General features: G+C 41.6%; 1 protein-coding gene across 2 annotated transcripts in view; it reads left to right on the top strand.

Annotated features, from left to right (window-relative positions):
• Positions 1 to 12,184, top strand: part of Armh3 (armadillo like helical domain containing 3) — a 200,793-nt gene that overhangs the window by 26,916 nt on the left and 161,693 nt on the right. For both annotated transcript variants that reach the window (XM_048439101.3, XM_085694012.2), the window contains 3 exons: positions 5,216 to 5,308; positions 5,973 to 6,047; positions 6,163 to 6,249. In XM_048439101.3, coding sequence (XP_048295058.1) covers positions 5,216 to 5,308; positions 5,973 to 6,047; positions 6,163 to 6,249 — 255 coding nt within the window. The remainder of the gene's footprint in view (positions 1 to 5,215; positions 5,309 to 5,972; positions 6,048 to 6,162; positions 6,250 to 12,184) is intronic.

Consider the following 12,184-nt stretch of genomic DNA (forward strand, 5'->3'; position numbering starts at 1 on the left):
AAACAAAACATTAAGTTTAATTTAAAGAAAAACAACCAGGACAACTGCATAGTGAGAAAACTGACTCCCGAGGAAGAGCTGTGGTGATGGCACTGGAGGTCGAGAAGGCACAGTGCCTTGAGCTTAAGACAGTGTGATTATAGATGCATTCATTTAAGAGGGGCAATCCTCTGACCACTGGAGAAGACTGTGCGTGTATATATAATGTGTGTGAGTGCCTACATGCTATGGTGCATGTGTGTAGGTCAGAGTTAGAATCAGGTCTTAGGGCTTATATGGTAAGCATCTTTACCTGCTGAACCATCTTGCTGTGCTTCCTCATGTCATTTGTTACTTACCAAAATGTGTACAGAATGCCCGGACTGTGGTGGTGCACTTCTTTAAGCCCAACACTTGGGAGGCAGAGACAGGCAGATATTTGTGGGTTCAAGACCAGCTTGGTCTACAGAGTGAGTTCTAGGACAGCCAGGACTACCCAGAGAAACCCAGTCTCAAGAAACCAAAACCAAACCAAACCAAACCAAACCAAATCAAAAAAGCTAACCAAACAACAACAATAAAACAAAATGTATGCAGATGTCTTTCTTTGTATGTCTTGTACCTGGGAAGAGGCAATTAACTATACAAAGTTCCTAATTTCTACACAGGATAAATTCTTTGTTTCAGCCAACTGTCAATGGACAGGCAACTGAAATGACACAATCTCTCTGGGAAAGAACATTAGAGTATTCTGTTTTGTGATATATGTATTTTTTCATATGTCTTCATCAGTTTCTGTAGTAGTCTGACTTTCTTCTACATCTCCAAGTATAATGTAAGTTTGTATTCTGCACTGGAGCTCTTGCTCACTGCTCGTGTTCACATACATTTCTCACTTAGACTGAGCCCAATGATGCCCTGGAGCTTCTCTTGGTGTTAGCGGTTCATCCTTGTCCCCTATCTTCCCCTGTGTTCCAGACCTTGTGCCCTTTCCTGCTCTTAAGAATAGGACTCAAATTCTTGAAATCTTGCTTTCCATCTCCCAGCTATTGGGATTACAGATGTATACTGCCATGCCCACATCAGTTTCTTTTTTTGGGATAAGTCTAGTTATCTTGCCTAGACTGGTCTTGGACCTATGGGTTCAAGCAATTCTTCCTGCTTCAGCCTTTTGAGTAGGCTGGGGCTATTGACACATACCATTATGCTTGACTTGAATTAAATTTAAAGTATTATGCTTATATATTTATTTGCACGCTGGTATGTGTGTGGAATAGTGGCTGTGTGGAGGTCAGAGAACAATTATCAGGAGTTGATTCTCTCCTTCCACCCTGTGGGTCTTGGGGATTGAATTTAGGTTGTTAGGCAAGTGTCTTTATCCACTTGCTGCCTTTTGAACTTTTTTAAAATTAGATTATTCATGTTATATGATGTGTGAGTGTTTTGCCTGCTTGTGTGTATGCTTGATACCCTTGAAGTCATAGGAGAGCATCAGATCCCCTAGATTGGGAGTTGGATGATTGTGAACCATCACGTGGGTGCCTGGAATCCAACCTGGGTCCTGTGCAAGAGCAGCCAGTGCTGTTAACTGCTGGGCCATCTCTCCAGCCCCATGTCCTTTGAATTTTTATGTCTACTGTTCAAAACTAATTTTTCTAACCAATTTTTTCTTCTGTTGCTCCTCATCCCCCTTCCCTACTGGGGATCCAGCATGGTGTCTGTTAGATAGGACTCTGACACTAGGGCACTATCGCTATCTTTTTATTAGAACACTCTTGTAATCATGTATTGTGTATTTGATTCTTAAATTGAACAAACATAATCACTTTTAATTTAAAAAACAGTTTAATTGCCTCCCAGAAGAAAAAAATGATTATCCTTTTGAATGCTGGAATTATAGACATATATGTGCTTTACATTCGGGTTTGAACCCAGGGCCTTATGAAAGCTAGGCAAGCACACTACCATTGAACTACACTCACAGCCCCTTTTCATGGACCTTTGATCGTTCTAAAGTCTACCTGGTATCCCTTTCCTCTTCCTCCTCAAAAAATTGTGTGCGTGTGTGTATGTGTGTGTGTGTGTGTGATTGTGATATGCATGTGTTTGTGTTTGTGGAGGAGTACATGTGGAGGCTAGAGCTCAACAGTGGAACCCATGCATGAGATAGTGCCACCAAGCTATACTCCCAAGCTTCACACACACCCTCCTACTGGGCAAGACTACTCTACATGGGCGAGCTGTGACTTCCTCTGGCCCTTTAAACTTGGTGTAGTGACTCCAGTTCTAATAAATGTCAAATCATCTCTTGTGTACTAATATTAAAATGTATCTTATTTCTTCCACTCCATTAAAAAATGGTGGTATTCTGTCTTTAGAAATAAGAGAGTAAGAAAACCTGTGCTTTGATGAGACTTACTAGATGTAGATTTCTGTGCAGACCAGACATATAACTGAAGCAAGATGCTTACCTTAGTGAGCAGCCATCAGGATCCCTAAATATGCTGGAACTGGGACAATACCAGGGGTTGGCTTTCTGAAAAATATCTAGAAGAAGGTCTGAATGAAGGAAAATATCCGTCAAGTTCTAACAGGACCTAATGTTCCTTTGACTATAACACAGTACTGGCAAGGCAGAGAACCATAGTGTGCACTGTGGTATTTCTCTCTGGAGACTGTCTTCATGACCAAAAGCCTTTTGGAGGGGGAGGGTTTATTTCATCTTACAGCTCACAGTCCATTATTCAGGGAAGTCAGGGCAGGAGCCTGGAAGCAGGGAGTGAAGCAGAGGCGTTGAAGGAGTACTGCTTTTTGGCTTGCTCCTCGTGGCTTTCTCAGCCTGCTTTCTTACAGCATCCAAGACCAATAGCCCAGAGGTGGCACTGTCTGTAGGGAGCTCGATCATTCTTTGACCGGCTCTGTTGCTTTATCCCTGTCCATCTATTTCATCTTTGCTGCCCTGCCATTTCTCTATCCCCTCTATCCTTGACTCTTCAGCACTCATTCAATCTCCTTTTATGTTCTGTGCTTCTTTCTCTGTAATAGATCACTTTCTTTCAGACAGAATCCTGGACCCCTGGCCTCCTGAACACATGAAAACTTTTAACAGATAAAGTTACATTGTTGACTTGTGTTCCTATGGTTAGGCTTGGCTCATTTGGATCAAAGGTTTTGTTTTGTAACAGCTAGCAGTGTAGTTTTCTAGTAGACAGGAGATCAAAGAAACATACTTTCTGGTACTTCCTCAGGGGTGAAATGTCTTCTTTGAATTTTGGTGGAGAAAGAAGGGCACTTCTTCGAGATCTTCCCCTGTAAAGTAAGCCAAGATCTCAGGCCTCTCCAACACTGCATGTCTTCTATCAAGTTCCACCTTTATTTCTCTGAGACAAGGTTTTTCACTGAGCCTTGGAGCTCTAGACTAGATGGTTCACAGACCCCAGGGTCTTCTTGTCTTTACTTTCCTAGTGCTGGGATTATAGGCTTGTACCACTGTGCTCAGCTATATTTTTGTATTGTGTTTTTTTTGTGTGTGTGTGTGTGTGTGTGTGTGTGTGTGTGTGTGTGTGTTGAGGTCAGGAGTAGATGTTAGGAGTCTTGTTATTAATTTATTATCAAAAATTTATAACTTTTTATTTTTGTGTGTGTTTACATGGCATATGTTGGAGGCCAGAAGACTTGAAATTACTTTCTTTTGCCTTTCTCTTTAAACTAAAATCGTGAAGGTTCAAGGTCTTACTTTGAAAGTATAAGGTAGATGCTCACAGGTTTAATTTAACTGAAACTTCTTGTTTTATTTTTGAGACAGGGTCTTTCTATTTTGTAGTCCTGGTTGTTCTAGAACTCACTGACTTGATATGTATTTTAGGCTGGCCTCAAACTCACAGAGATCCTCCTTCCCCTACCTCCCAGTGCTGGAATTAAAGGCATACATCACCACATCCAACCGAAACATTTTATTTTGAATCTTAATTTTGAAATTCCATCATGCTGAATCCTTAAGTCTATTGGTTTTTTTTTTTTAGAGATTTATTTATCTGTTTTATGTATGTGAGTTTTTTTGTTTTGTTTTGTTTTGTTTTTTAAGATGGGGTTTCTTTGTGTAGCTTTGGAACTTGTTCTGGAATTAGCTCTTATAGACCAGGCTGGCCTTGAACTCACAGAGATCCTCCTGCTTCTGCCTCCCGAGTGCTGGGGTTAAAGGCATAAAGGCATGTGCCACCACCGCCTGGCATGTGTGAGGCTTTTTGTTTGTTTTTTTTCCCCTTCATGCAAGTACTCGTACCATGTACCTTCCTGGTGCCCTCAGAGTTGAGAAGAGGGCTTGCGTCCCTGGAACTGGAGTTATAGCTGGCTTTGAACTACAATATGGGTGCTGGGAACTAAAAAAATCCTTGTTTTCTGTAAGAACAAGTACTCTTAACCACTGAGCCATTTCTCTAGCTTTGAACTTTTTTTTTTTAAGATTTATTTATTATGTATACAACATTCCGCCTCCATGTATGTCTGCAGGTCAGAAGAGGGCACCATATCTCACTGTAGATGGCTGTGAGCCAACTTGTAGTTGCTGGAAATTGAACTCAGGACCTCTGGAAGAGCAGGCAGTGCTCTTAACCTCTGAACCATCTCTCCAGCCCCCGAGCCTTGAATTTTTTTTCCTTCACTTAATGTAGAATATTCTTTTCCTTCTTCCCTCTGTCATAGTTGGAAGGTTTTACCTTTACTTAGTTTATGTCTAAAAGCTATTTTTTTTAGTGCAAGCATCAAATTCCAATTACATTTTCAACTGAAGTTGACCCTGATGAACCCAGCTAGCTTTGTTGAATTGCTCAGATGGCCATTGATTCCCAGTAGTGAATTTGATGTTGTGTCTCTCACTGGTCCAGTGTGCCTACATGATGCACTTTCTTTGACAAATACTGAAATTCATATGTAGTTATTAAACCATTAGGTTTCCCTTTTTAAATTACGTCATTCTTTTGATCTTAAGGTTTATCTGTGTGTAAAGCTTCCAACATTCATGTAGTCCAGGAGTAAATACCCCATTGTTCTCTGTGGTTGTTCTAAAGCATTGTGCCCATGTAGCTAGACTTTGAAGTCTTTTTCTTTGATCTTGCATGACCTGGACTAGGGAAATGATACAATTGATTCACAGTTATTCACTTTATCCTGCAGAACATAACAGCACAGGGTCTAAGTGTTACTTGCATGCTTTAACGTTTATGGTTCTCTTTCCCAGAACTTGATGGAGAGTTTGGATTCATTACTTTGTGCAGAAGGTTCAGAAAGTCTGAAGAGTTTATGCCTGAAACTTCTTCTTTGCTTAGTGACTGTAAGTGATCCCCTATATGTTTGTCAAGGGTATTAATTACAGCAGAGTCAAACCTAGTTGAGTACTTCCTCCCAAAGGAAAAAGGGAAATTCTTTACTGGGATATTATATCATTCCCTTTTGTCTGAACATATAGAGGGAAGTTAGTTGTATGGAATTATGCTTTTGGGAATTAACCTTTGAGCAGCTGCTGACATGTTTAACCTGCAGGCTATATGATATTATCTTATCACTTTATTTTTTATTTTACTTAAACATTTTAAAACTAATTTTTAGTTTATATGAGTCCCTTCCCCATAGAAAAAGTCATGTTAGTCAGAAGACAGATTTCCGGAGTTGGGTCTCTCCTTCCACCATATGGGTTCAGGGTGGAGCTCAGGTTATCAGGCTTGGTGGCAAGGGCCTTAACCTGCTGAGCCATCTCCCCGGTTGATCCCTGTCATTTTGGCAGGGATATTCCAAGAGAACTACCATCTTTTGCATTGTCTGACTTTTCATTTTCATTGGATCTCACTTGAAAATGGTTCTGGGGATTCTGAATCTTGGGATATTTTTGTTTGCTCTTTGCTTTGACATTTCTGTCACTTAGATGCTAGGGTAGTAGATATACATGAGATGTCAGGTGCCTTGGTACAGACCTTCAGAAGTGTTTCTGTTGCATTCAGGTTACAGACAACATCAGTCAGAACACTATCCTGGAATATGTAATGATCAACAGTATATTTGAAGCAATTCTACAGGTAGGTCAGCTTTCTGATGCCTTTCTCTTATAGATAGCTCTTCAGATTTTCAGTCTGCCTTCCATGGAACCAGGACTTAGCACTTAGGCGTTATGTACTGTGCCTCTTGTTACAGATACTGTCCCATCCCCCAAGTCGTAGAGAGCATGGGTATGATGCTGTTGTCCTCTTGGCTTTGCTGGTAAACTACAGAAAATATGAGGTAGGTGGGTCCCCAGTGTACAGTTGTTATTTCCGTAATTATCTTGCTGGACACAGCAGCCATTTTATAAGACCACTGAACATAGAAGACATGCTCTTGGTGAACTGGATTTTTGCTACTATACCTGGCTTTTACCTAGGAGTTTTGTTTTGTTCATTTTTTTGTTTTTGAGACAGTCTTACTGCATATCCTTGGCTATCCTGGAACTCACACAGACCTTCCTGTCTCCCTTGAGTACTAGGATTAGAGCAATTGCCACCATGCTCAACCCCCTAGAAACTTTTTTCCCCAGACAGGGTTTTTCTTTTACCCATAACTGTTCTAGAGACCAAGCTGGTGTGGAGCTCATAGAGATCTGCTTGCCTCTGTCTTTCCAGTGCGCCATCAACACCTGGCAGGAACTTTTTAAAAATAAAAAAAGGTTTGGATTATTAACTCTGGTTGTATTATACTGAATCAGAATTTGTGGGAGAGGAACCGATCATTTATTTTTTAAAAGATCCCTAACTGAACCTAGGCAAGGTTGCTCATGCCTGTAATCTCAGCACCCTGCAGGCTGAGACAGAAGGCTTGCCACAGATTCAAGGACAGCGGTGCTACATGGTAAATTCTGGGCCAGCTTGGGGTACAAAGTAACATCCTATCTCAAAACAAACAAACAAACAAAAAAGCAAACAGACAAACCCAGTCAAACAAAATGATAAACCAGAATTAGAAATCACAGCCCTACTGCATCTGCTCTGGAAGATTATTTTACTTGTATGTGTGTGTGACTGAGTACATATATATACACATATATATACATATATGTATATATATATATACATATATGTATATATATATGTATATATATGTAGCATGTGCATGCAGTTACCCGTAGAGGCCAGAAGAGGGCATCGGATTCCCCTGGAACTGGAGTTACCTATAATTGTGTTGTCAGACATGACATGGGTGCTGAGAACTGAACCAGGGTCTTCTGCAAGAACAGCAAGTACTTTTAATCACTAAGCCATTTCTCTAGTTCCAATGTATTTTTTTTTTTTTAAATAGGATACTGCTATGTAGCCCTGACTAGCCTAAAATTCAGTATGTAGAGCAGGCTGGTCTGGAAGTTGTGCCTCTCTAGTGTTCTCTCCCTGTCCCTGACTCAGTTCTGTGGTGTGCAGGCCTGTGTGACTATTTCTGGTAAGACTTGTTTTATGTATTTTATCACTGTTGGTCTAAGAGCTCTCTGACTCTTTATGTTTGTTTTGTTTTGTTTTATTTTTTTTGAGACAGAGTTTCTCTGTGTAACAGTCCCAGCTGTCCTGGAACTTGCTTTGTAGACCAGGCTGGCCTTGAACTCACAGATATCAGCCTCCTGAGTGCTGGAATTAAAGGCTTGGGCCACCACCACTCAACTGAGCTCTCTGATTTTAATGAAGATTTTTTTTTAAAGATTTATTTATTTATTATGTATACAACATTCTGCCTCCATGTATGCCTGCAGGCCAGAAGAGGGCACCAGATCTCATTACAGATGGTTGTGAGCCACCATGTGGTTGCTGGGAATTGAACTCAGGACCTCTGGAAGAGCAGTGAGTGCTCTTAACCTCTGAGCCATTTTAGTTGAAGATATTACTCTATCTTTAACAATACTGGAGGTTACTCCCACCGCCACCCCTCCTTTCCCACTGACCTCAAAGTTTTGGCAATCCTACTCCAAGGTCCATCGCTGCCTGAATCAGTGTATACTGTCACACCTGACTGTAATCTCATGCAACCCAGGCTGGCTTTGGACTAGTTTTCCTGCTTTCACCTTCCCAGTACATCATTGTGCCCCACCACCCACTTCTCTCTCCCTCCCCTCAATACAGAGTTTCATTCTATAGCTCAGGGTAGCCCCAAATCTGTGGTGAGCCATGCCTCATTCTCCCAAGTGTTGGGTTATAAATGTATGCCACCATATCCAGCTCGGCTCTTGGTTTCCGTTTTTGAAATGAAAAGCAGAACCCAGAGAATGGTGCATGTGCCTTACTCCTCTCAGAAGGCAGAATGCATAGGAACAGAGGGAGATTGCTCAGGGAGACCGGGATCCTCAGGGTTTCTCTGGAGGAGTAGGAAGCAGCAGGTAAAGGGTCCTAGATACTAAGAAAGACTCTCTGAAGTCAGGTGCTGTGCTAGGGGAACTTTCTTCACTAATAAGTGGCAGGATCTGAGAACATATGGTCACTGCTTAGCCTTCTGGACAAGTCAGTGAATAGTATGCCAGCTGGTGACATGATTTAGGTTTTTTTTAAAGTGTTTCTTCTTTCCTTCCTTTTTTCTTTCTTTCTTTCTTTCTTTCTTTCTTTCTTTCTTTCTTTCTTTCTTTCTTTCTTTCTTTCTTTGTTTTTGACAGGACTTTGTTATTTAGGTCACAGTCTTGGCTGTCCTCATACTGCTGTGTAGCCTAAACTGGCCTCTAGCTTTCAGGAGTCTTCCTGCCTCAGCCTCCCAGGTACTGTTACTACAGGCATGTGTCACAACGTCTGCATCACTGGGTGATTTTATTCAGACAGACTGATGAACAGCTTGTTGTAATGTGGAGAGGCTCTGGAGAGTCTGGGGTCTGTGCAACAACCTTAATGTGGAGGAGTTGATAATGGGGTGTAGATCTACAAATAAACATGTAATTTATCTCCAATACCTGTTTTTACTGGCAGTCTGGAGATGCTGGCATGGTAGCCATTATGACCTCTGTCGTGTGTAAAAGCCTCTGGGGCCTTAGTACAAGAGCAGAAAAAATAGCTGAGGAAAAATGCTGAGGAAAGCTAAAGAAGTTGAGTTCCGTGTGACAGGAACACGCCGTCGTCCCTAGTGAGTGCTTCACCGCTTTCTGGTGGGCACAGCCATTCTGAGGCTGTGGATTGGCTGGCTTCTCTAAGTGCAAAGTGAACCCTGGCTCAGCCCAGTAGGGCCCTGAAATGTCAGCTTGAAAAAATGGGACACAGCCAAAGACTGGAGAAAATCGTATTTCTGGAGTGAGGTATGCATCTTTGTTGTGTCAGAAACCTCAGAAGAACCAATATACCCGTCAAGGACAAGCTGGTGGACATGCTTTCTCTGGGATTTGCAGCTTTGGATATAAGTTGCTCACTAGATGCCATTAAAGAAGCCTGATTCCAGGGGAGCAGGAAGGTCTTTGACAAGAGCATGAGGAATTTCAAAAGAACAGAGTTAAGCTAAGAACCAGTGAAGTTTTCTACAAGCCAGCAGGAGAAGGTGTGCTGAGAGGATGTTTTAGCTGCTACAGCAGTCAGTCCCATACCCTAAGGCAAGCTGTGAATATCTCTAGGAAGGAGTAAAGATGTCAGAGACTAGTTACCCAGGTACAAAATAAGTAAAGATCTAGGTGGTGGAGGAACACACCTTTAGTTCCAGCACTAAGAAGCAGAGGCAGGTGGATCTCTGTGAGTTCAAGGCCACACTGGTCTACAAAGTGAGTTCCAGGACAGTCAGACAGCCAGGGCTACACAGTGTGAGGCCCTGTCTTGAAAAAAAAAAGAAGAAAGAAAGAAGGAAGGAAGGAAGAAAAGAGCTGAGTGAGCTGGTACATGCCTTTAATCCTAGCACTGGGGGAGGCAGAGCAGGTGCAGTTCTGCAGATTGAAGTTTCTGTTCTACCTGGTACCGCAGCTGTTCAGTCTCAAAGAAACACACAGAGGTTTATATTAATTATAAACTGTTTGGCCTATTAGCTCAAGATTATTATTAACTAACTCTTTTTTTTTTTTTTTTTTTTTTTTTTTTTTTTGTTCTGAGACAGGGTTTTTTCTGTAGCTTTGGAGCCTTTCCTGAAGCTAGCTCTTGTAGACCAGGCTGGCCTCGAACTCACAGAGATCCACCTGCCTCTGCCTCCCTAGTGCTGGGATTAAAGGCGTGCACCACCACTGCCCAGACCTTATTAACTAACTCTTACAACTTAACCCATAATTAACCCATAATTCTTATCTATATTTAGCCACATGGTTTGGCACCTTTTCTCAGTACAGCATTTTCTTCTTGTTTCCTCTCTGTCTGGGTGGTGACTGTAGACAGAGCCTTTCCTCTTCCCAGAATTCCAGTCTGGTCACCCCACCTATACTTCCTGCCTGGCTACTGGCCAATCAGTGTTTTATTAAAACCAATACAAGTGACAAATCTTTACAGGGTACAAGAGCATTATCCCACAGCAGATTTCTAACTTGGTCTACAGAGCACATTCCAAGGATGACAGCCAGGGCTAACACAGAGAAACTCTGACCCCCCAAAAAAACAATTTAAATCAGATAGAAAGAAAACCAAAAAGAAATAAGGAAAGGATAGCATTTACAATTCTTGCTCATTTTAATGATGCATTCTAGTTTAGAGACAAACAGTGAATAGTGACCGGTAAAACTTAGAAAGTTAGGACCCCAAAATTTAAGAACAATTAAGAAGTAACTACAAGTATACTTAGTGGTAAAGTACTTGCTGAGTTTGAATTCTGTCTTGTGAATGAGAAGTAGATTGCTTCTGGTTTCGGAACAACCAGCATGCTGGGGTGCTAGGATGCTAGGATATAGTATAGAGCAATTAGAATTGTGTGTGTGTGTGTGTGTGTGTGTGTTTCGAGATAGAATTTTTCTGTAACAGTTCTGGCTGTCCTGACATCTGCTTTGTAGATCAGGCTGGCTACAACTCACAGAGAAGCCTCTGCCTCCCAAGTGCTGGGATTAAAGGCATGCGCTACCACTGCTTGAGATGTAGTGATCTAAAACCTATCTTTTGCTCTGAGCCTCTTGTTTTGCTAAATTAAAAATCCAAATCACAAGCTTTTCCTTCCTTCCTTCCTTTTTTCTTCCTTTCTTCCTTCTTTGCTTCCTTCCTTCTTTTCCTTCCTCCTTCCTCCCTCCCCTCCCTCTCTCATTCTTTCTTTCATTCCTTTTTTTTTCCTTGCCCTTTTTCCTAAAGAACTTTCCTGGGCTAGGGAGATGGCCTAGCTGGTTAAGCACTTGTGCATAAATGTGGTGGGCCTGAATACAGTCACAGCACTCTTGCCAAAAGGTGACATGGTGGCACACACTTGTAATCCCAGTTTGGAGCTGGAGACAGGAAGATCTTGGGGCTTGCTGGTCTGCCAACTTTGCCTAGTTGGCAAGCCTCAAGTCCCAGGTCCCAGTGAGAAACCCAGCCAGAAGGCAAGGTGCATGATTCCTGAGGAATGATACCAGAAGATGGCATCTGGACTTCACATGCATGTTCACACCTCTGTGCATATATGGTAGTAACATAGTCACACAAAATAACAGAGCATTTCCAGTGTGTTTGATGTCATAATTTGTGTATTGTGTCATAATTAATAAGGGGAATCAAAGCATAAATCTTCCTGATTTTGTTGGTCTTGGTATCTTGAGGATCCTGATTGTCACCTTACAGTATTGTTTTGGGAAGGTGAGTGATTAATACTTGGAAAAATAATGTCAAAAAAATGTGCTTTGGTCAGGTAGTGGTGCATGCCTTTAATTTTTACTCTCAGGAGGCAGAGGGATAGACAGAGGTAGAGGCAAGCAGATCTCTGTAAGTTAGATGTCAGCCTGGTCTATGTAGTAAGATGTGGGGAGGCCAAGGCTACATAGTGAGGCCCTGTCTCAAAACCAAAACAAGCACGCTTTGCTTTTTTTTAATGTTGCTGTCAATATGGTAACTTCCCTAGGTCAGCCAACTGCTGATTTTCTTTTTCAAGGATCCACCTGAATCAGATCTTGCCTGACAGTCTGTAGCATAATAATAATGTAAAAACATAATAAACATTTGGATTGTTAAGAGAACAAAACTTTCATTTTCTGTCCCCAGTTGACTTGAAAGATGTGCTTTGAAAACCTGAATGAGGTCTGTGTGAGGTATTAGCTTTTCAGTTTTGGTTTCAGGTTTCTTGAGTTTTCTTGGTAGCTGGA

Source organism: Myodes glareolus, chromosome 7 (genome assembly GCF_982192425.1).
Source record: "Myodes glareolus chromosome 7, mMyoGla1.1, whole genome shotgun sequence".
In the NCBI taxonomy this organism is placed as follows: Eukaryota; Metazoa; Chordata; class Mammalia; order Rodentia; family Cricetidae; genus Myodes; species Myodes glareolus.